The 24,086-nt window shown below is 42.2% G+C and overlaps 2 protein-coding genes across 7 annotated transcripts in view; both read left to right on the top strand.

The window, feature by feature from the left end:
• The window catches only part of LOC131932556 (uncharacterized), a 30,067-nt gene extending 22,325 nt beyond the window's left edge, over nucleotides 1-7,742 (top strand). The window contains exons 2-3 of the mRNA XM_059289506.1: nucleotides 6,191-7,047; nucleotides 7,169-7,742. Of these exons, the coding sequence (XP_059145489.1) occupies nucleotides 6,191-7,047; nucleotides 7,169-7,742 (1,431 nt within the window). The remainder of the gene's footprint in view (nucleotides 1-6,190; nucleotides 7,048-7,168) is intronic.
• Nucleotides 1-24,086, top strand: part of LOC131934551 (LLGL scribble cell polarity complex component 2) — a 43,862-nt gene that overhangs the window by 1,358 nt on the left and 18,418 nt on the right. Inside the window, exon 1 of one of the 6 annotated variants that reach the window (XM_059290639.1) lies at nucleotides 12,782-12,876. The exons of the other annotated variants lie outside the window; for them this stretch is intronic. The gene's annotated coding sequence lies outside the window, so the exon portion shown is untranslated. Of the gene's footprint in view, nucleotides 1-12,781; nucleotides 12,877-24,086 lie in introns of those variants that run through there. 6 annotated transcript variants of the gene reach the window in all.

Here is a 24,086-nt window from a genome sequence, read left to right as displayed (position 1 = left end):
TGTAAAGACCCATCAATAAACACTCACAATTCTCTGCTGTGACGTCATACACTGACATTTTTGTTTGTTGGCCAGCAGCCCTTTAACTGGCCATGAGACAGTGGCCTTAGACTTGACCTTAAGACATAACTGGCCATGAAGCAGTGGCTTTTGACCTGAACATAAGTCATCACAGACCATGAAACAGTGGCCTTAAAATTAACCTTAGTAAGTCACCACAGGCCATGAAAGAGTGGCCACTGAATTGGCCAAAAACCCCACTCTGGCCATGTAAAAGTTGCATTAAAACGTAAACAGACCCAACCTTATTTCCCAATGTTATTCTTTATTTTGTCTTTCCCGATGTCAATATATTTAAATATAAGTTAATATAACTTAGCACTTAACATGTTTACAGCGACAAAAAAAAAAACCACACGCACGGACATGACTGAGAAATAACATGCTCATGGACATGAATTAGGCATGATGTAAGCAAAATAAAAACAAATGTCTGATAAAAATTGAAATGACGTGCTACTTTTTTGCCAACTTTTTTTTGGTCCCAAACTCCCAACAATTTTTTTTTTCGTGTTTATCAGCTTGTTGTTGCTAGTTTTTTAAGTTGTGTTTATCAGCTAGTTGCTAGTTTTAAAGTTGTGTTTATCAGCATGTTGCTGCTAGTTTTAAAGTTGTACTTTTGTTGTGGTGGTGATGTCACTTTCGGGATTTGAACAGTCCTCAAAACAATGAGTTTAAATTTAGCTGCGAGGGACCACGTGACTCAGCCCAGCTCACAAAGGGTAGGGGGGGGGGGGGGGTTGGGACTGGCTTGGTGTTGTTGAAAAAATAGATCTATGATGTCATCAAATTTGGTGGCAGCTTACAAAAGTTAGATAGGGAGTAACGTGTTTGCTGAAGAATGGAGTAGATGGTACCCTGGGGTACCAATATTTCTCTCTTTTAATCCCAGTTTTAATATAGTCAGAACCTCTTCTTTATATACGCTACCTTCGCAATTGAACATTAAAATATAAATTAAACTTTGGAATTGTTGAACAGAAAACAATTTTTTTTAAATATTATGTTTCCAATTATCGACCAGGATACGTAGTCTATAGCGACTATAGACTACGTATCCTGGTCACGTGGTCATTGTTTATGTGTACGGGAAGGTGATGTGTACTAGAATCTAAATGTTTTTGAAAGGCTGTATGTGATTGACAGATGTCACAATAACACGGATTTAACTAAACACACATACATGCTCGTATGGTAGTTATTGATGCTCAAAGCTTGATTCACACAATTTCGGCACTGTTTTAAAAAAAGGTGTCAAAATTGTGACGAAATGTTGACAAACTTGTAATGTGCTAGGTAAAAATCAAAGCAAAGAATAATGGGTGAAGTTGGACTTTGATGTCACACACGAACGGACACACGAACTGACACACCAACCCCGAGCTACATACTCATCGCTACCGGCTACACCTAGCCACTCACAGTTGCTACACCCAGCTAGTACTTGACTGCTATCTAAGAGACGTTACTTTGACTAACACCAGCCTTGTGATTTTGATCAGACGGTTTTGAAATAAAATTTTACAATCATTAAAAGATTGTATTTAGGCCAAGGCCGGGGGCAGTAAATAGTCAACATACAATCTGTTGCTACGTCAGTCGGAATTTCACCTGCACTTTTGGCCAGACTTTTAGCAGAAGTGGCCACCAAGGTGGGAAACTCTTGTTGTTTTTTTCTATCCCAAAGAACAGATTGTTATACGCATGGCCGTAGCCTTGACCTTGGCTCTATTATTTATGAGCGATACTAATGTCGCGTGTTTTTTCACATGAGTTATGGGATTATCACGTGACTGACGGATGGGTTTTCTGGGGAAGAAATCAGCGCCACCCCGTACCGTTCAATTGTTTTTACTGCTGCACCCATTTAAAAAAATATCGGATTTTCCGAGAACTAAAGTTAGACAAAAATATCACGGGTTTGGTCCTGTTCAAGGTTGACGTACAAAAGTAGGCCTTCTTTCTGCTATCATTCTTGGACTCTTGGAATCAAATTTAAAAATTACTCGCAAGTGTAGACTTTGTATTCTGTTTCAGTTTGTGTGGGTGTATTGTGTGTTTTTGGGAAAAAACGCGTCAGTTCCGGTTTTCTTATAAACTAATTTATTACCAACACAAATAGTTGAAGGCAGCCAGTGTGAAAATACAAAGAGAACTTCTGTAGGCTACTACCGAATCTGTGGGGTTTTCAAATCTGTCATTTTGCGATCAGAATGATGTAGTGTTTGAATGTTTGTGTGTGTGTGTGTGTTGTTTGAATATATGTGGGTCTTGGTGAAGTTTGCATGTATATGTGTGTTCACAGTGTATTGTCTGAATGCACACGTGTGTGTTGTTTGAATGTGTGTGTGTGTTTTAGGGGCGTAGCGGGGGGGGGGGGGCGTGTGGGGGACATATGTCCCAGGGCATGAAGTTTGCATGCTTATGTGAGTTCAAAGTGTATTTTCTGAATGCACACATGTGTTTTGTTTGAATGTGTGTGTTGTCCTAATGTGCTGTCGTAACGCACACGTGTGTTGTTTGAATGTATGTATGTGTGTATAGTCATCGACTGCTACCACCAAAAGTAGAAGACCAAGTCCCATTGAGCACAACTTGAGACCCACGATCTAGGCGGTAAGACCAAACCCCATTGAGCACAACTTGAGACCCTCCATCTAGGCGGGAAGATCAAACGTCCCGCCAACTGCCCAAACTGTTTGCTCAATGTTTGCGATGATTCATACTTGCCGCACTTGTTACCTGCGCCTGTTATCTGCCCAGGTAAAAGTCAGCCCGACATACTTTGACAGCTCTTCATATTGCCAGGTAGAATGGGGTTGACTGGCTGATCTATCGTCTGCCGGTGTTCATTAAACAAAAACGTAGGATAATTATAAATTCGCCTTATTGATGTATGGAGAATTGCATATATTTTGCCAACAAAATTGGAAGTTATAATTTACAAAAACACAAACTTGCATTGATCTTAGCTCTTACCCCAACCAATGGTTTCATATTCGCTATGGCGAGATTCACTTACCATTTAATTAAATGTTTAATTAGTTAACGAGCATTCTCAAATAACTGCACTAACAAAGTGACATGTATTTATTTCTACAGAAAGGATTATTCATAGGCCATATCAACTCCAAACTTAATATTACCATATACTTAAACATAACGTTTGCAATTTACAGGGTACTAAAAATCGTACACATAAATCTAACGGTTTAAATTAAATATCTTTATCATCTGTATCAGATAAATACAAAATGAGACTACGGTTATTCGGGAAGATTCTATTGATAACACATTTAAATATTTGTAAAAACCGATTTTTTTTTCTGGCCGGATATAGCCAGTCTACTTGTGTGTGGATTTTAAACCAAGGTTTGAACTGTAGAGAAAGTACCGAATCAAAAATTGCCCAGAATAGTATTCTCTACCGACAAGTGTTGTGTTTAATGTGGTCCAGCTCAATGCTGAACATTGACACAGATAAAGGGAAATGATTGTCTGATGCTTCTGTCCCTTGGGCAAAAACACCGTGCGGTGTCACACTGGTCTAAAGTATTCTAACTAGAACACGGTAACGATGGGTTTGAGTCGGTGCACTTAGATCACTATGGCATTAAAACGAGAGTAAAAGAAATGATACGGCTGAGCGGATACACTGTTAGGCTGACAGTTCGTGGTGGACGTCATGGGGTAACTAGGCGAGCCGCGTCATGGGGTAACATGTACCAGCCGCTTCATGGGGTAACATGGGATAACAAGGACCAGCCGTGTCATGGGATAACATGGACCAGCCGCGTCATGGGGTAACACGGACCAGCCGCGTCATGGGGTAACACGGACCAGCCGCGTCATGGGGTAACATGGACCAGCCGCGTCATGGGGTAACACGGACCAGCCGCGTCATGGGGGTAACATGGACCAGCCGCGTCATGGGGTAACACGGACCAGCCGCGTCATGGGGTAACACGGACCAGCCGCGTCATGGGGTAACATGGACCAGCCGCGTCATGGGATAACACGGACCAGCCGCGTCATGGGGTAACATGGACCAGCCGCGTCATGGGGTAACATGGACCAGCCGCGTCATAGGGTAACATGGACCAGCCGCGTCATAGGGTAACAAGGACCAGCCGCGTCATGGGGTAACTAGGCGAGCCGCGTCATAGGGTAACATGGACCAGTCGCGTCATAGGGTAACATGGACCACAGTCCAGCTAACGTAACGGTGGTCTAGGGTGTAACAAGGACCACAGTCCAGCTAACGTAACGGTGGTCTAGGGTGTAACAAGGACCACAGTCCAGCTAACGTAACGGTGGTCTAGGGTGTAACAAGGACCACAGTCCAGCTAACGTAACGGTGGTCTAGGGTGTAACAAGGACCACAGTCCAGCTAACGTAACGGTGGTCTAGGGTGTAACAAGGACGAGAGTCCAGCTAACGGTGGTCTAGGGTGTAACAAGGACGAGAGTCCAGCTAACAGTGGTCTAGGGTGTAACAAGGACGAGAGTCCAGCTAACAGTGGTCTAGGGTGTAACAAGGACGAGAGTCCAGCTAACGGTGGTCTAGGGTGTAACAAGGACCACAGTCCAGCTAACGGTGGTCTAGGGGTGTGTTGGGCCTAAGCGACCCTCCTGCTGAAACCTGATGGGGATTTCTACCGCACGAGGCACGGCAGTTAACTCGACAAAGATCTCTTTTACCGTGAAACGTAATCATCGGAGTGAATGATCACTGAGGCGTGGCCACACAGCTGCTAAGCGTTACCAAATGTTGGGATGGGGGGGGGGGGGGGCGAGGGCGTGTGTGACACGTTGGTTGGACATTACAAAGAACGTTTCTATTTATAGATCTTTTTTTTTTTTTTTTGACGAAGGCCAGCTATGCTTGACGAGCGTCGGCGTGTAACGCTACAGGGACGCGTCCCATGCTAGGCCAAGTAGATGGCGCTTTGTGCTCTTCTGGGAAAATTGATCGCCGGATCGTGTTTACGTTTGGTGCCTGCATCAGCTGGGTAACCGGAGATGGGGAAATGGGGGGGGGGGGGGGGGGGGGGGGTAATTTCCATGTTGAGCTTCTTTACAAGACATTAAGGCTTTTATTACAAGAGCAAAAAAAATGATGGGCAACAGAAGTTTTTGGTCTCATATATATATATATATATATATATATATATATATATATATATATATATATATATATATATATATATATATATAATTTGCAGCACAAATACGACATTTCAACTCTAATCTAGCCTTGAACATTCTGTACTAAAAAAAAACAATGCCAAAATAAAAACACCGTTATTGGCTTTACAAATAGATCTATATGGCAGATTGATATGAACATGTTATATTTTCTCACGAGGATAGCCTCGATATCGCAAGCTCGAAACCGGAAATGTCAGGACTTAACACGTGACTTTGTGTGGTACTAATACTTCATATCCTAACCCGTGTTGCATTAATACAACACTCAATGAATTATTGGGCGAAATCTTGGATAAGATTAAAAATGTTGGATAAGATTAAAAATGTTGGATAAGATTTAAAATGGTATCATCGGCTATGTTTGTGTTGATGTAATGCCGAACGTATGTGGCCTACTGTAGACGTGTTGGTACAATACTTTTATCTATATCAGCAACATGCAAATGCCACGGGTCAAATGTCAAATGTTAAAACAAGGAACTAAATATTTATTTAATACATCTAGCTGTACTGCCGGGTAATGTTTTAATATATGGTTTATTTGTGGGTTTTGTCAACAGTGTTTTCGGCGGCTATGTGAGAAGTGGTGTATTAATTGTGTTAGTTACAGATTTGAAATTCAAGTGATGCATTATGTAAAGTAAAAAGTAAAATGATGTGCCCTCTCCCCCATCCATCTCTCGCAAAGAAAAACCTTAACTTTCGGTGTGTACGTGTTATGTACTTACACCCTGCCCCAAAATGCCCAGTCCTACTCAATCCTGCCCAAACTACCCAGTCCTACTCAATCCTGCCCAAACTACCCAGTCCTACTCAATCCTGCCCAAACTGCCCAGTCCTACATCCTGCCCCAAACTGCCCAGTCCTACATCCTGCCCCAAACTGCCCAGTCCTAATCAATCCTGCCCCAAACTGCCCAGTCCTACTCACATTGCCCCAAACTGCCCAGTCCTACTCCACCCTCCCCCAAACTGCCCAGTCCTAATCAATCCTGCCCCAAACTGCCCAGTCCTACTCCACCCTGCCCCAAACTGCCCAGTCCTCCACCCTGCCCCAAACTGCCCAGTCCTATTCAACCCTGTCCCAAACTGCCCAGTCCTAATCAATCCTGCCCCAAACTGCCCAGTCCTTCTCACATTGCCCCAAACTTCCCAGTCCTACTCCACCCTCCCCCAAACTGCCCAGTCCAACTCAACCCTGCCCCAAACTGCCCAGTCCTAATCAATCCTGCCCCAAACTGCCCAGTCCTACTCCACCCTCCCCCAAACTGCCCAGTCCTACTCACATTGCCCCAAACTGCCCAGTCCTACTCCACCCTCCCCCAAACTGCCCAGTCCAACTCAACCCTGCCCCAAACTGCCCAGTCCTACTCCATCCTGCCCCAAACTGCCCAGTCCTACTCCATCCTGCCCCAAACTGCCCAGTCCTACTCACAGTGCCCCAAACTGCCCAGTCCTACTCACAGTGCCCCAAACTGCCCAGTCCTACTCCATCCTGCCCCAAACTGCCCAGTCCTACTCACAGTGCCCCAAACTGCCCAGTCCTACTCACAGTGCCCCAAACTGCCCAGTCCTAATCAATCCTGCCCCAAACTGCCCAGTCCTACTCCATCCTGCCCCAAACTGCCCAGTCCTACTCCATCCTGCCCCAAACTGCCCAGTCCTACTCACAGTGCCCCAAACTGCCCAGTCCTACTCACAGTGCCCCAAACTGCCCAGTCCTACTCCATCCTGCCCCAAACTGCCCAGTCCTACTCCATCCTGCCCCAAACTGCCCAGTCCTAATCAATCCTGCCCCAAACTGCCCAGTCCTACTCCATCCTGCCCCAAACTGCCCAGTCCTACTCCATCCTGCCCCAAACTGCCCAGTCCTAATCAATCCTGCCCCAAACTGCCCAGTCCTACTCCATCCTGCCCCAAACTGCCCAGTCCTAATCAATCCTGCCCCAAACTGCCCAGTCCTACTCCACCCTGCCCCAAACTGCCCAGTCCTAATCAATCCTGCCCCAAACTGCCCAGTCCTACTCCACCCTCCCCCAAACTGCCCAGTCCTAATCAATCCTGCCCCAAACTGCCCAGTCCTACTCCACCCTCCCCCAAACTGCCCAGTCCTAATCAATCCTGCCCCAAACTGCCCAGTCCTAATCAATCCTGCCCCAAACTGCCCAGTCCTAATCAATCCTGCCCCAAACTGCCCAGTCCTAATCAATCCTGCCCCAAACTGCCCAGTCCTAATCAATCCTGCCCCAAACTGCCCAGTCCTAATCAATCCTGCCCCAAACTGCCCAGTCCTAATCAATCCTGCCCCAAACTGCCCAGTCCTAATCAATCCTGCCCCAAACTGCCCAGTCCTAATCAATCCTGCCCCAAACTGCCCAGTCCTACTCGACCCAGCAACAGACAGTTGGAAATATCTCACAAGACCAACTCCAATCATTCAATTATTCATCGTTTAAAAGCTCGGGTTCTTTAATGGAGGCAGTGCGGGTACAGGGTATCGTGAATATCGATTGATTGCTTATCGATACAAATAATCGGAGCAACATCTGTTGACTAATCCCAACCGGGTAGTCGTTAATCCGGGCAGCATGGCATGGTTCATGTTTTTATAGAACTAGATTATACCCAAATGTTGAATAAAACTGTAGGCATAGTATTGTTCATGTTTTTATAGAACCAGATTATACCCAAATGTTGAATAAAACTGTAGACATAGTATTGTTCATGTTTTTATAGAACCGGATTATACCAAAAGTTGAATTGAAAAGTATGAGGCACAGATTTTTTTTCCCGATGCTATAGAGCAGGGGTCTCAAAACTTTTCAGCCCGAGGGCCGCATTAACTATCAAATATTAGTTCGGGGGCCAGATATTCTTCCAGGTATATCATTCGGGTGGCATTTTTCAGCAGCCACCTACAACAAACATTTTTTTCCGTGGACAAAAAGATCTCCGAGGGCCGGATGAGAGGACCTCGCGGGCCGCATCCGGCCCGCGGGCCGTAGTTTGGAGATCCCTGCTATAGAGGAATCTATAACACATCGTCTTACTAAAACACAATAGATGAATCGAGCGTGGCAAGCTGAGTTCGAAACCAGGTTGCAATTAAAATATTTTCTCATGAAGTATCCATGCGTGAAGGATGTGGGTTCAATTCCCCGTGTTTACACATAGGTACTGCGGGGGCTTCATGTGTCCCTTACATAGAAGTAGAGAATATATGCATTGTAAATTACTTGTGTTTAAAAATTTAAATATCTTCTAAAAATCTATTGTCACTAATCTACGTTTAGCCAACCCTCATTAACACGAGTCACAACACACACTAAAAAGCTATGCCCCTAATCCATCTTTCATCCCATGAATACAATTACTTCCCCTCCCTCCCCTAGCCTACTACACCCCCCCCCCCCCCCAAAGACCGTATATTCCTATATTTTCTACCCCAGACGCCCAAACCAGCCTTGATACAATGCTCGCGATACAGTACGTCAACGGTTGTGCTTTAAGTAAGTTCGACCCTCCCCCCCACCCCACCAGAGTGAGTCAACGTTATGTAGTATTGATTAGCGTCACCCAGAAACTGTCACTACGCGTGCATTGCGCGTGAGTCAGGAACAAAAAAAGCGTGTCTGTGCTCATTCTGTCGTCTGCTACATTGTCCGGGACTTCCCGACCCACATCCAGCTGTACTGTAAGTACCCTGCTATCCAGCAGTACTGTAAGTACCCTGTTTGCTTGGTTTTTCCAGTTGTAATAAAAGCACGTCACATGACCTAGTTAATCAAACTGATTATTGCATGCAGTAAATATTAAATATATCTATATCACGCGGCTGTGAAGTTTTATATATAATTTATCATGTCTAAATTTAAATATCATGTCAAAAATATTTGTATGATGTAGATAAATCCTGATATGAGATTACCTAAGGGGCGTTTTATTACATGATATCCATCTTACAATTTGATCGTATTTTATGAACATTTAATTGTAAACTTAGACTCCGCAATCTTTACATCCTCTGTTTGTGGTTCGTCCCTACAGAATTTCCTATTGTCCACAAACAATATTTTCGTTTCTGTAAAATTGGGATTTCTGGGAATTTTTAAAAAATATTCAATTTAAAATAAATAATTAGAACTGTGAGATATATTTGGATCTAACTCCAGTCAAAATATACGGTAATTTTAAAAACAATGAATGACTCAGAACTGAATATATTTATTGGTGATTAGCATAAGATTCATGAAATAAACAAGCATTGCTACTGATGCTCACCCATCAATGGACAGATGGGCTAAGCCTATGTCTCTCCAGCTGTTACTAAAGGGGCGGGGCTAATATGTAACCTACTAGCCACACACATTAACATTTTAAATTAATTTAACATAAATTTTCCAGTCAATCAATTCTAGCTGTTTAAGTCGATTTGTTATTATCCAACCATGTGTTAAAAATTTAGTGAAATTCCTGTGTTGATTAGTCATGATGAATCATTGTTTCGTTTGTTTCGAAAAGTGTTCACAGTTTTTCAATCATCCGTCCCAGGATTATTTTCCCGCGGCCTGACAGACGACGCCTGCTGTTGTGACCTAGATTGTGAGTGATGCTCCTTGTCAATTAAACTCAAGAATTAGGTCACAGTGGTCTAAAATAATCCCCCCGCCCTCCCGCACTAAGGTATTTGGGTAACATGACGCTGTGAGTCACAACCAACCCTCATCAATATACGCTGACATTTTGTTTTTGTTCAGGCGAAGCAGACGTAAGTTGTGTGGTGAGTGTAAGCAGAGGTGTGGGGCATTTACTGTAACCGATAAAGTTTTGTTTTGTTGGTGACAAATTGACAAAACAAAAGTTGGTAAGACAACACGTCTGCTAATCCTACCCCCCCCCCCACGCCACACACACACACACACACTCACGCTGAACAGAATATATAAGCCCAACTGTATTAAAAGCCCTCATCTCCTGACAGAGATTAGTGCTTCTCTTTAGTCTGTACTTATGTGCTGTTTACGATGTGCTGTTTACGATGTGCTGTTTACGATGTGCTGTTTACGATGTGCTGTTTACGATGTGCTGTTTACGATGTGCTGTTTACGATGTGCTGTTTACGATGTGCTGTTTACGATGTGCTGTTTACGATGTGCTATTTACGATGTGCTGTTTACGTTGTGCTGTTTACTATGTGCTGTTTACTATGTGCTGTTTACTATGTGCTGTTTACGTTGTGCTGTTTACGTTGTGCTATTTACGAGGTGCTATTTACGAGGTGCTGTTTACTATGTACGCATGACTCACCTAATTCCTTTATTATCAATGTTTTAGTATTAACAAGTTCAGTGTGTCATTGTGTACTCTTTTAAAAATAGCACAGTCCGATTTGATTATTTCTGAATGTAATTGTCTTTACTGGGGCGTGTAAGCTAATGCAAACGTAATATCTGTAAGTGTAAGAGATCTGCTGATGGGCTCGTGTATTTGAAAAGCATGTAATCACGTCTGTAGTGGGCTAGTTATCGCGTTAGTGATCGGACAGTTATCACGTCAGTTATTGGCTAGTTGACACATCAGCAATGGGCTACTTATCACGTCATTGATGGGCTAGTTATCACGTTAGTGATGGGATAGTTACCTCGCCAGAAGATAGTTAAAAATCATGATTGTCAACATGTATAGGGAGAGCACGTCCATTTTGCTTTATTCATCTGTTCTTAGGGCTGTAGGAATTACATTTTTAAAATTGGAGTAGCTTCCCCTAATTTTCTCATTACGTTTCCCCTTCCGTTGTGGAAATAACTACCCACTAAGACTGGTAGATCTACATCTTCAGCGTTTGGCATTCAAGTCATGTTTGATAAATGTTTGAATGAAGAATGGTTTCTGTGACGTCACGGAATATCCATCTGTCCTTGACCCGGTGTTTACTGGTAGTGGGCCAAATCAGCTGAAAATGAGTAATTATTTATCTAAAGATACGGTTAATGATTACAAACACGACCCGAATCGTTGATTGGGAATACGATTGATTCAGGATGAATTAATGGATACGCTATTGATTATTTAAAGAGACCCATAATTTTTTTGTCTGTTTGCCATGGCCTTGTTTATTCTGCCGGTGAATAAGCATGCGATGCAGGAAGGGGTTGCCAAGGAAACGGCGAAGCCTTCCATCAAATATGGCGCCTAACATACGATTATGGAAATTCCGCACAAGATTGACCTAGATTTTTGAATGATTTTTTTTTTTCTTTATCGTGATCAGGTCCCACATGCTTTAGTATTAGCGTATAGGAGATAATATAGGCGCCCCACACTAGTATTGGCGTATCGAAGATAGGCACCTCACACTAGTATTGGCGTATCGGAGATAGGGGCCCCACACTAGTATTGTGGGCTATCCTAGTTTACCTGTGTCTAAAATATGCATCATCCTTACACTTACATCTCTAACTAATCTTTGGCAGCTGAGCTTATAACGTCTGTAGATCTAGTGTATGTTCTATGTTGGTTAATGTGTGATCTTTAATTGACGCCTAGACTACGCATACGTGATGAACCATGTTTTATTTAAGAGTTTACTAACACAGGCGATTTCTATTCTTTGCGTTAAATCTACTCAATGTGCTAAAAAATGACTAAGAACATGACCATTAACATCTCAAGGTAGAACACACAGCGACCTCTGACCTTCACATCTATGAGGGATGAACTGCTGTCTACTGTACACGCCCCAGGGTAAAACCGAAAGTTGCCAGATATATCCGTCGATATTCACGTTAAAGATCCCCCCTCCCCCGATACACACGTTTTTGCCTTTCCCAAGCCACTGTATGAATGACACTCTATGTGGTCTAACATAACTACCTGGATCTAGATCTACGTCGGTGTAGTGCTGAAAATCTTTTTTTTTTTATCAACGACACACAAGTATTTAAAAAAAAGAATATTCTTGAGCTCAAATTGACATCATGATTAAATCCACATACGATTTTTAAAAGTAAATTTAAATTAAAAGATAGCTTGGAGTTGAGGTGACAATAGTTTTTTTATCCCTCGGTCATGAGTTTCTTTCAGGCTTTATTTTCTCCGGGGAGCACTTGAAACTTTCGTAGGGGGGGGGGGAAGTCTGGTAAAAGTATATACTTTCTATACAAATTTTATTTCGTTCTGGGGGGGGGGGGGATTTTCTTGAAAATTGATATTCCACCTCTTACGTAAAACTAGAAAAATATTGATAGAGGGAATTCCCGAAAAAAAAACCCAAGGAAATCCCGTTGCTACGCAGAAAAGAAGTGAGTAACTCAGGTGGTGTGCGCTGATGTAATCCTGCCAGAGTTCCAGGCGTCGACTCACCTTCTAAAAATAGAACACATATTGACCTACCTACAGCTGACGTAGACATCGGTGGCTGCTCACCTAGACCGGACATTGTCAGACGGTTTGTGGGAGGTAAACAACGGATTTCGTTCGCTTGTGTTCGCGGGTCAACTTTGTGTGGTCATCTTTCAGTGGTCAACTTTCAATGGTCAACTTTCAGTGCTCAACTTTCTAATATGTTGATGTTTTTCTGATCAGCTTGTGTTTGTCAACAATCTCAGGTCAGGCATTTTTTCCCGTGCATGTTTTGATTTGTTTCAATATTTTTCATCAGACCACCAACTCTCCTTCAGTTGTAGAACAGTACATTTGTTTTTGTCATTTTGGCGTCATGACTGTTTAATAAAAGTCGTTATAAAATCGACCTATGTAGTGTTGAACAATATCTTCAAGTAAACCATTTAGCCGTCTCTACAAATGTTCCATTAAAAAGCTTCCCTTTCAAACCTGACGGTCTATGGGGCAAGTGAAGTAGTTCGCTTGTTTCTGTGACCTCGGCATATGAAGAGACAGTGTGGTCAGCACTATGCCCAGCCGTCAGTCCAGCTCTCTACCGCTAGACCACTCCGTCCCAAATGTTCCATACTTGTAAATATGTATCACATTATATCGCTCTTCGCGTTCTGCACTGACCAGATTAACAAGTCTTGAGTGTTAGCAAATAAAACAAGTGAAACAGAATAATTTGCTCATTTCCTACCCATCGATAACCAATCTGTTCAAGAGATAACGATAAAATTCAGGGATGGCGTGGTCGAATGGTAGAGCTTACAACTGTTTTGTAAAGTCTCGAGTTCGGGTCCCAGGGTCGAGTCTGATTCCTGACTTAAGGGAAATACAGGCGGCTGGGTTTAGAGCTATTCACACGGTCTCCTCGTATGCCGAGGTGTTCATCTGACCCATGTGTCTTGGGCATGAACGGGAAAAGTTTATGATGAACAATAAAATTCAGCAATTCTATGATAAAACATTGAAAATAAGAATAAAGAAAATCATAGGCAGTGCCATGTAACATTTTGCTATACCACATCTCTGGTCTATATACCAATGATATGCCATTCGTGTTATAGGCGTGTATGCGGTCCCTAGGCTGTGTTAAGTCCCAGAGCTATCAATCAAAAGCATAAGTAGAGTTCTGCTTACGCTTGTGACTATTAAAATGTATAGTCACTGGGTACAAATCCCACCAGACTATTTATAGTCACTGGGTACAAATCCCACCAGACTATTTACAGTCACTGGGTACAAATCCCACCAGCTCATCAGCTCACCAGATCGATGGTGAGTTGCTAAGTTAGACAACAATGAGATCATCCGAACAAGACGATTGGTCAACGGGTTCACCTCTGAACTCTGAGAATGTCTGACCTACCATTGTTAAGCTCTATTCATGCAGTGAACAATGGTTTATGTTGTTGTTTACTTGGAGTTTAGGTGGCTTGTTCTTACACTGTTTAAAAAGATGAACAATACTGTCTATAAATAGATAGCTTATCTTTAAAAATTCTACATTTTTTATGTTAGAAAAAAAAATCGAAAGAATCAATGCTAATTGTTATTTGTTTGAAAGGGGAGGTAACGGGTGGTCGTATTTCGTAGATGCATCTCAATCAATCGATGGTGTCATATTTTCGTACAAGGAAAGGGAGTGTTGTTGGGAGGTGAGGGGTGGGGTTTTAGTTGTTGTAGAGGATGGGTGAGAGTTGTTGTAAAGGATAGGGGAGAGTTGATGTCATGTTTATTTATTTTTTATTCGGAAAAATTCTGAAATTTGTCAGTATTAGGCTAAAATGTACCATCAGTATGGTGTAACATGTAAACAAAAAGCCCTGAAAATGTAAGTAAAGTACTCACTATCTGAAGATGACAGAGATTTGTTTGTGACTAGCCAGATAAAAGTGCTTGTCTGACGGTGTTTATCAATATACACCTGCACCATGGCCGAGTTTTTGGTGTGGGGACATCAACATGTTTAGATGGCGCTCTGTCAGGTCAGCTGGTCTGTCATGTCAGGTCATGTCATGTCAGGTCAAGTGTTCAGGTCATGTTAGGTCAGGTGGTCAGGTCATGTTAGGTCAGGTGGTCAGGTCAGGTATGTCATGTCAGGTCATGTGTTCAGGTCAGGTGTTCATGTCATGTCAGGTCATGTGTTCAGGTCAGGTGTTCATGTCATGTCAGGTCAGGTGGTCAGGTCATGTTAGGTCAGGTGGTCAGGTCAGGTATGTCATGCCATTGAGACGGCTGTCTGTCATGACGCAGACACAGGAGGTAACAGAAAATGCATTGGGTTGGCATTTGGGTTGGCATTTGGAGACATTTGGAGGCACTGTGTTTAGGCACTGAGTGGGGAGCATTGAAGTATTTTGTGGTGGCATTTTGTATGGGCATTAAGTAGAGGCATTTTGTGGTGGCATTGTGTATGGGCATTAAGTAGAGGCATTTTGTGGTGGCATTGTGTATGGGCATTAAGTAGAGGCATTTTGTGGTGGCATTGTGTATGGGCATTAAGTAGAGGCATTTTGTGGTGGCATTGTGTATGGGCATTAAGTAGAGGCATTTTGTGGTGGCATTGTGTATGGGCATTAAGTAGAGGCATTTTGTGGTGGCATTGTGTATGGGCATTAAGTAGAGGCATTTTGTGGTGGCATTGTGTATGGGCATTAAGTAGAGGCATTAGCGGGCATCAAGAGACAAGATAAAAGAAGGAATTGCGTGTTGGAATTCTATTTTCATGCTGGGGTGGGAACTGGGGGTGGGGACTGGAGGTGGGGACTTGGGGTGGGGACTGGAGGTGGGGACTGGAGGTTGGGACTGTAATCGATGGTTGTCTGCGATTGATTCTGTGTTTATGATATGCGTAATATTTAGCTGGGCGTGGTTTGTGGTGTTAATGAAAATAAGAATGAGATGGAAAGACGTAAGAGAAAGGAGGGGGAAGACAGACCGAGGAAAAGACAGAGAGGGAGAGTGGATATTGTGGGAGTAAGGGAGTGAGAGAAACGAAAGGATACATGAGGAATGCGAGAGAGTGAGAAAGTAGAATTTGACCATAGACACCTTGCACATAACTCTAATACTTGTTGATGTCTACGTCCAGGCTTATGTGAGTGGGAGGTTGTGACACGGTTTCTGTTGTCTTAAATTTGTGTATCAACATTTTGTTTGTGTAGGAGTGTACCTGTGTGCCTACCCAACCGTGACAGATATATAAATATCCCGAGACATCGCGGCGTGCCAGACATACCTGGCATTAGTTTTCTTCCCTTCCATGTATAGCCTATGGTATAGGACCGTCTGGTATGTAAGTCTACAAGATATGTGGTTGACGGGGGAGGATGCTTTTTTTGTTTTAATAGGGTATTAACAGATTAGTACTATGAAACCTAGGTAAGCCTGTGGTATTATAGACTTGATGGTACTTGTGGTATTTGTGTTTTGGTGGTATAAGGTCCCTAGACGACAACAGATGGTGTATGTATTGTCACGATAGGTATGCTGGGAAATGGTGAGAGGGGACACATTGTTGGAATACGTAGCTGGGGGGGGGGGGGGGAAGGTTGTAGGTATTACATTGTGATAAATAAAAATATTTAACCGAGTTTTGTCATGAACTAGATCTCGCTGTGCTAATTCTCTGTTAGAATGAAAGTTTTGTTAGGTAAATAGGGTACATCTACATACATTCCCCGTTAGAATGAAAGTTATACTAGGTGAATGGGCGAATCTACATTCTGTGTTAGTTAGACCGTGTGTAGTGACTGCACAGGTTCAAGACACCCCCGTACAAAGTCAAGAACCAAACTCGGATCATACAGTTCTACTATAGGCAAAAACATAGTTGTATAACATAATTTTACCATAAGCAAATAGTGCCGCAACATACACCATTTTCAATAGAAAAATACCAATCAATATAATATGATAACTTTAGGGAATTAAAAAAAGGGAATGACGAAATTCAGTTCCATACGCGACGATTTAACAGAGTTGAATCTATTTAAAATCCCACAAATAAAGAAAGCTGTAAAATGGCTACCTATATTTCCACTATCTAAAAAACCTTAAGTTGAGTAGAAAAATGTTTTGTTTATCATCTGACGGAATCAAACATGCATGCGCGTGTATTCTGTCTTGCATTCTTGCAGTCACTGGCAAGGCAAATTCCAGCTCCTTGCAAGGTTTTTAGACAAGAGTATTGTATGACAATTCAATGTCTCCATGGTAACGACGCTCGGCGTCTCGTGTCGCTATTTGTAGAGCTATGACGTAAGACAAGCCAGCTTCAAAATAGAATGACATTTTAGATGAGGAAAATGACGATGATTAGTGTCGTCGTTAGCTGGACGAGACTTTTACCTGCTGGTCGGCTTAACCCAGCAGTTTTTGGCTTACCTGCAGAGATTATAAAATACATGTTCCGTCCAGGTACTCATTTCTTGCTGAACCGGCTCGTTCGCTGGAATCCTTAAATAAAAATTTAAAAAAATACGTACGGCGACGCCGTATAGTTATATGTCATATTTTACGCAACAGAAGCGAATTTTCGCGTCTTTAATTGCGTCAACAAAATTTGTGTCGTATCTTAACATCTCAGCATAAGTATACAAGTCTCATTGTTGTTGTTTAGGGAATCCCCGTTTCTGAATGCACCTCTTGAACGCCCCAGTCTCCCATACCTTGTCACAAAACAGGTTCTTGGTGGTGCAGTTTTCGTTTATTGGGGCCGGGTTGTGTACGGAATTCAAGTTCAAGGTCGATTAAAAAAACGTGTTATTTTTATTAAAACTTCTCGGTGTGAGGTTTCAATAGTGTCAAAAATTTTAGGTTTCAGTTGTTGTCAATCGTCACAAATAAGTAGTTGAATACTTGTCAATGGTCACAAATGTGAAGTTGAAAAACTTGCCAATGCTCACACAAATGAAGTTGAAATACTTGCCAATGCTCACAAATGTGACGTTGAAATACTTGCCAATACTCACAAACGTGACGTTGAAAAACTTGCCAATGGTTACAAATATGAAGCTGAAAAACTTGCCAATGCTCACAAAAGTGAGAGTTGAAAAACTTGCCAATGCTCACAAATGTGAAGTTGAAAAACTTGCCAATGCTCCCAAATGTAAGATTTACGTGGCAACAAAAATCCCGCTCTCGCTCTCGGTCGTCACGAACATGGGCGTGTGTTGGTGGCCCTTGAACAGCCTAGCCAACAAGCCGAGATCGATTCATCGATTACTTTCTTATACCTGATGATGGGAATACAAGGTGTGGGGAAAACACATTTACTTTATATCGCCTCTGGTTAGCCACGTATCGTCTCTAGCTAGTCTAGTGTGTTACACAAACTCTGTATCATCTATGACCAGCCAAGTGTGCTGCACAAACATCTTTGACTAGCAAAGCGTGTTACACCAACCCCCTTTGTACCATCTCTGACTAGCCTAATGTTCTACACAAACACTTCTAGTACCATCTCTGACTACCCTAATGTGTTAACCAAACAATTCTAGTGCCATCTCTGGCTAGCCTAATGTGCTACACAAACACTTCTAGTACCATCTCTGACTAGTCTAGTGTGTTAACCAAACACCAACTGTACCATCTCTGACTAGCCTGCACGGTTACGGCTGTTATAGGACGAGGTCAGGTCGCAGATAACACAACGGTAGTGTGGAGACTTTCCCATACAGTTACAGTAGGTCTATAGTCTATAAGTATAGTGTAACAGTAGGTCTATAAGTATAGTGTAACAGTAGGTCTATAAGTATAGTGTAACAGTAGGTCTATAAGTATAGTGTAACAGTAGGTCTATAAGTATAGTGTAACAGTAGGTCTATAAGTATAGTGTAACAGTAGGCCTATAAGTATAGTGTAACAGTAGGTCTATAGTATATAAGTATAGTGTAACAGTGGGTCTATAAGTATAGTGTAACAGTAGGTCTATAGTATATAAGTATAGTGTAACAGTGGGCCTATAAGTATAGTGTAACAGTAGGTCTATAGTATATAAGTATAGTGTAACAGTGGGCCTATAAGTATAGTGTAACAGTGGGCCTATAAGTATAGTGTAACAGTAGGTCTATAAGTATAGTGTAATAATAGGTCTATAAGTATAGTGTAACAGTAGGCCTATAAGTATAGTGTAACAATAGGTCTATAAGTATAGTTTAACAGTGGGCCTATAAGTAACCGCTCAGGTTTCAAGTACAGCGTAACAAGTACAATTTAACAGTAGGTCTGCTAGTTTACAAGTACAGTGTAACAAGTATAATGTAACAAGAAGTGTAACAATTGCCCTCTTGGGTTTCAAGTAGAGAGTAATATTGGGCTAACAAGAACAATGCAGATCTACACCAGTACTTAATTAGTTAACTACAACATTCTTTAGAAAATATGGCATAGATAAACTAATATTTTGACGTACAGAAGGTCAATTTGTTAAATAGTATTGATGTTGATAACGTAATCTTGTTTAGTTTTCCGTAGTTAATCACTAGTCGTAAGGATGCGTGTCTGTATTGTCCTATAGTTGCTAGGATAGGCTGTATAGAACCCGTGTACCACCTCAACACTACGTAAATCATGTCAGTGTTTAACCGTTTGACCTCTCCACCCTATTCTAATGTCAGTATTTTTACCTGTCTACCAGCTCCCTAAACCTGCTTAGCTCTCATGTTTAGCTCCAAATTAAACTCCGCCACCTGCCCGTTTGGTTCACGTGTCTCCTATCAAATACAGCTACCTACACGACCTCTCCATTATCAGATTGTTTGCACACAACCCCGCCCCCCCTCCCCACCTGCTCCTGTACGTAAACTTACCTGTCTGGTTCATTCAAAAATCAGCGCGTGATTACGTCACGGTCACCTCGACACGGGTTATTTATAGACTGTCTAGCGTGAATATACAGACTGTCAAAATGGCCTCTTTAAATCATAGCGTGAATCATATCTTTTTCAAATGTTTTCTTTTCGACTGTGTACGGTAAATCGAATACGCTTGTATGTTGTAAACTGTGTTGACACTAGGTTCGACTCCTGTAGCGCCCAACTAGTGTGACTAGGGGAGGGGGATTAAAGACCAATTATCCACTAACAGTGATTTGTTTGCTTTTAAATATTTTGTACAGGCGTCTTAATTTAGTTTTAGTTTGCTTTAAATCAAATGTATCTGGAAATAACCTCATGCATATTTTAACCTTTAGCTGAACACTCCGTTGGTTAACAAGAAAACCTTAAGGCTAAAAGTAAAACATTCAAACAACGATGTTGGTGAATATATAAAACATATCAGCCGTGAAAGATTCAGTGTTTCTTCTCTGCGGAGAAAAAAGTCTGGAAGAAACACTGGAGAGATTTGGGCTGATGCTTGCATGTTTAATGTCAAGAACTATTTTAGTTTGGTTATTGGCTAGGCTATATCTCCAGAAACGTCGGGACCTCACACACTACCCCCTGTCTATTTAGTTAGAGATAAGTTGACTTACTACTAAACTATACCCCCCCCCCCGTCTATTTAGTGGTAGATAAGTTGACTTGCTACTAAACTATACCCCCCCCCCCGGCTATTTAGTTGTAGATAAGTTGACTTGCTACTAAAATAGCCTCGCGTGCAGTTGTAGTCTGTCCGGTATTTTATACTGCAAGCTCTGCAACTACCCTGACTTGCAACCTTTAGGTGCACCAGTACGTAAGTGTTAGACTGCATATCTTTTATCTCTGGCAGGAGTTTCCTACATAGACCAAACTCGGTGCACTGTTTTCAGTCTATGTATGTCTAGAACCGTTTCTTCTAAAAGTGACTTCTTGACTTAAAGTGAATAAAACTAGTGCCGTACTATAAGGGCATGGCTTATTGAATGATTGCAAAGTAACAATTTATTAAGATATTTTTCTTCTTTCTTTAAAAAAAAAGAAAAAACTAAAGAAATCCGTGAATTGTCAGCTTGATTAGGTTAAGTTGTCCAGCTTTCACGTGTGTATTAATAGTCGGTCCTCAGATTTTTAAAAATTCATGCGCTGAAATAGGTCAATTAATTATCTTTTTTCCGTGTGTAGAGTTGTAGGTATCCGTTAAACTGTAGCTAATCTAGTGTGTAGTGCTTCTTGTATGTCCTGTCGTTGTAACCGTCTGCGTAATGTGCAGTTATTGCGTTTTTAAATATATTTTATTATCTGTTTATTTGTATGCTAATTGTTGTTAGACATTTTTAATCCACGTATCAATCCACGTATTTTTGTTATACATTTTGTCGATGTATTGATACTCCATCATTTCTAGACATTTCTTGTCTATGTCCATATACCCGTTATGTTTATCTGGCCGACGGACGCCTCCCTCCTGAAGGATGGCGCCAGACGGGTGCTCCGGACAAATAGTTCGCCGCTCCAGTCTCCTCACGTGACCGGATATCGATCGGCATGTCTGTGGGCTGGTCTGTGCCAGGCTGACGTAGCGCCTCGCGCCACGCCCGTGACGTCACGCCTGTCACGTCACTAAGTCTGCTCAACATGGCCGCCCGGACGTGGATGGGCGTGAGCACGTGGTCGTACCCACGTGTGTCCAAGGCCACGTGTTGCCAAGGTTACTGCGTGTCTAAAAATAACGGCTAGTTATCGATCCCAAATGATAGATTTGCCACTCCAGTCTTACAAAATCCGGTTGTTTTCACAAAAATAAGATCAATGTCCTTTCGGGCTTTAGCAATGTCAGAATAGTTTTGTTATTAGTTGTTTATTTTTAACAACTCATTTTTCCCTCACTAATTCGTTCTAAATCATTTTGATTCTAACCTCATCAATTTGCCACATTTTAAATAGTAGTCTACCAATAAGGGTGTTAGCTATCATCTTAGCTAATTTTTTGTTGTAAAAATCGTTTTACTATTGAGCAGCTTTAAAAATCACGAAACTTTAAGTACTTTATCGTGAAGCCTCTCTTGTATGGATGGGTAAGCCCAGGTATTTCACTGACTAGATCAGTCACAATACTTCTGTACGTTTTTCTTAATTAAATTTCTATCGGCCTAAAAAAAAAATTTTATACCAATGATCATGAATTCAACTCAACTAAAAAAAAAACAAAAACGCAAAGACTTTAAAATATTTTTAAAAAAAAGTTATTGACGAAATCTTGAAATCAGGAACTGGTAAGGTAGTGTATATTGATTCCATGTTTCAACCAGCTTGCAATAGGGCCACGTTGGCTCAGCGCTGCAGTGAATGGGCCACAACTGTCAACTCACATCCACAGCTCGCCGTGTCAAGCGTATTGTTGGTTTCTTCTTAACAAGCTGGGGAAACTCAACGGCTTTTTTTTTAACGACAAAGAAAGTTCGGAGTGGGGCACGGGAGAAAAGGTGTGTGTGTGTAGAGGGGGGGGGTGCTCAGCGAAAAAAAAAGATAAAAAAGAATAGGAGGGAGTTGTGGGTTCACAAACTGTTCCTCACTGGACGCGCCTGGCTTGGTTCATAATGGCGGTTAGTTATCCAATTGAAGGGGGAGGGGGTGGGGTTGAACAGACGGCCTTGACCTTATAGCTTTGACTAAATGTAGAGGCCTTTGCCCCCACGGTGTATGTCCTGGAGAGGTCTGCAGATAACCACACGGCTACCGGTGCTTGTGTTTGCTTGTGTTGCCGCGGCTTGTTTAGTTGGCTCCTTCGCGCCATTTTTTCCCCTCTTCTTCTGCCCACACTGCATTTGATGACAGAGCCGGTTGTCGTAACGTGGGGGAGGGGGTGGGGGCAGGTAACCCGAGAGCACCTTTGTCCGACCCACGGGACGAGGAAGTGGGGCAGGGACCCCGTGCGACACGTACCGACCACAACACCAACATGGATACCCCTCGCACTATGGTGTCAGGTGAAACAGAACAAGCAACAGCGATGATAGTTCAATGCTCTATCGATGATAGTTCAATGCTCCATCGATGATAGTTCAATGCTCCATCGATGATAGTTCAATGCTCTATCGATGATAGTTCAATGCTCCATCGATGATAGTTCAATGCTCCATCGATGATAGTTCAATGCTCTATCGATGATAGTTCAATGCTCTATCGATGATAGTTCAATGCTCCATCGATGATAGCTCTATGCTCCATCGATGATAGTTTAATGCTCCATCGATGGTAGTTCAATGCTCCATCGATGATAGTTTAATGCTCCATCGATGATAGTTCAATGCTCCATCGATGATAGTTCAATGCTCCATCGATGATAGTTCAATGCTCCATCGATGATAGTTCAATGCTCCATCGATGATAGTTCAATGCTCCATCGATGATAGTTCAATGCTCCATCGATGATAGTTCAATGCCCCATCGATGATAGTTCAATGCCCCATCGATGATAGTTCAATGCTCCATCGATGATAGTTCAATGCCCCATCGATGATAGTTCAATACACCATCGATGATAGTTCAATGCTCCATCGATGATGGAAAAAATTAGTCTGAAAAAATTGCTGGTATTTTAACATAATCATGGCTTAGTAAATGTAGTGTTCAAATCGTACATACAGTAGCATAAAAGTTTCTATAAAGCACTTTAAATTTAAATGTCATTAAAAATACAACGTATTTCTATATAAAATTTGACATACTATCGGGTACAATTCGTCATCTAGATCTAACACTGAAAGAAACGCATTCTTTATAGACATGCCAAATAGTTCTCATGGCATTCCTGCGTACATTGCTGTCTCTCATAAGACGTTGATTGCCAATTTGAGCTGAGCACTGGTGACTCAACGCTTTATCAAAACTTGATTTCGCTAGACTCGAACACATGTCCGGGCTACTAGCCAAGTAGTCACCTTTACTGCAGCTAGACCACTCCTGTTATTCATAGTCAAAGAATGTTCAAGTTTGAGATAGCCACCATCACCACCCCTTCAACTATGTGCTTCTAAAACACTTGAAATGATAATATTTTTGTTGTATAAAAATGTTTTTCTCCGTACATGCCGCGAACAACGTAGCCGGTAGCCATAGCTAGCAGCGTTTGTTGTTGTTCTCTGTGTGGTAGCTAGTGATAGCGGCGTCCGGGGGTCACGTGATGGGGCGATAAACACGCCCAGCTCACGGAAGTGTCAGGTTCGTGGTGTAGCAGAGCCCACCCCGAAACTGGACACCGGCGTGAGCAGGTTCCACTGTGGTCTGACAGTTTTATGCAGGCTGACAGCCACTGACGGCAGATAACATAAATACTCCCGTTTTTATACGCGTACAATAGACTGGTATTCTTTGTGATAAAACTTAATGTACGCTTATCTACTCCAACCTCGCTCTTGAACTTGTCAGACATTTGTATACAAGTAGAGCTGTAACGGTAGCAATCCACAAGGCATTTAACACAAGATATGACAATTTTGTCTTTGTTAAAAAACGAACAATTAATATGGAAATAGTATAGTAGGTTATGGGAATGCTAG

This window comes from Physella acuta, unplaced genomic scaffold (assembly GCF_028476545.2).
Source record: "Physella acuta isolate Inbredline_101_S28 unplaced genomic scaffold, ASM2847654v3 ptg000011l, whole genome shotgun sequence".
In the NCBI taxonomy this organism is placed as follows: domain Eukaryota; kingdom Metazoa; phylum Mollusca; class Gastropoda; family Physidae; genus Physella; species Physella acuta.
This window is presented reverse-complemented; position numbering and strand designations above follow the sequence as displayed.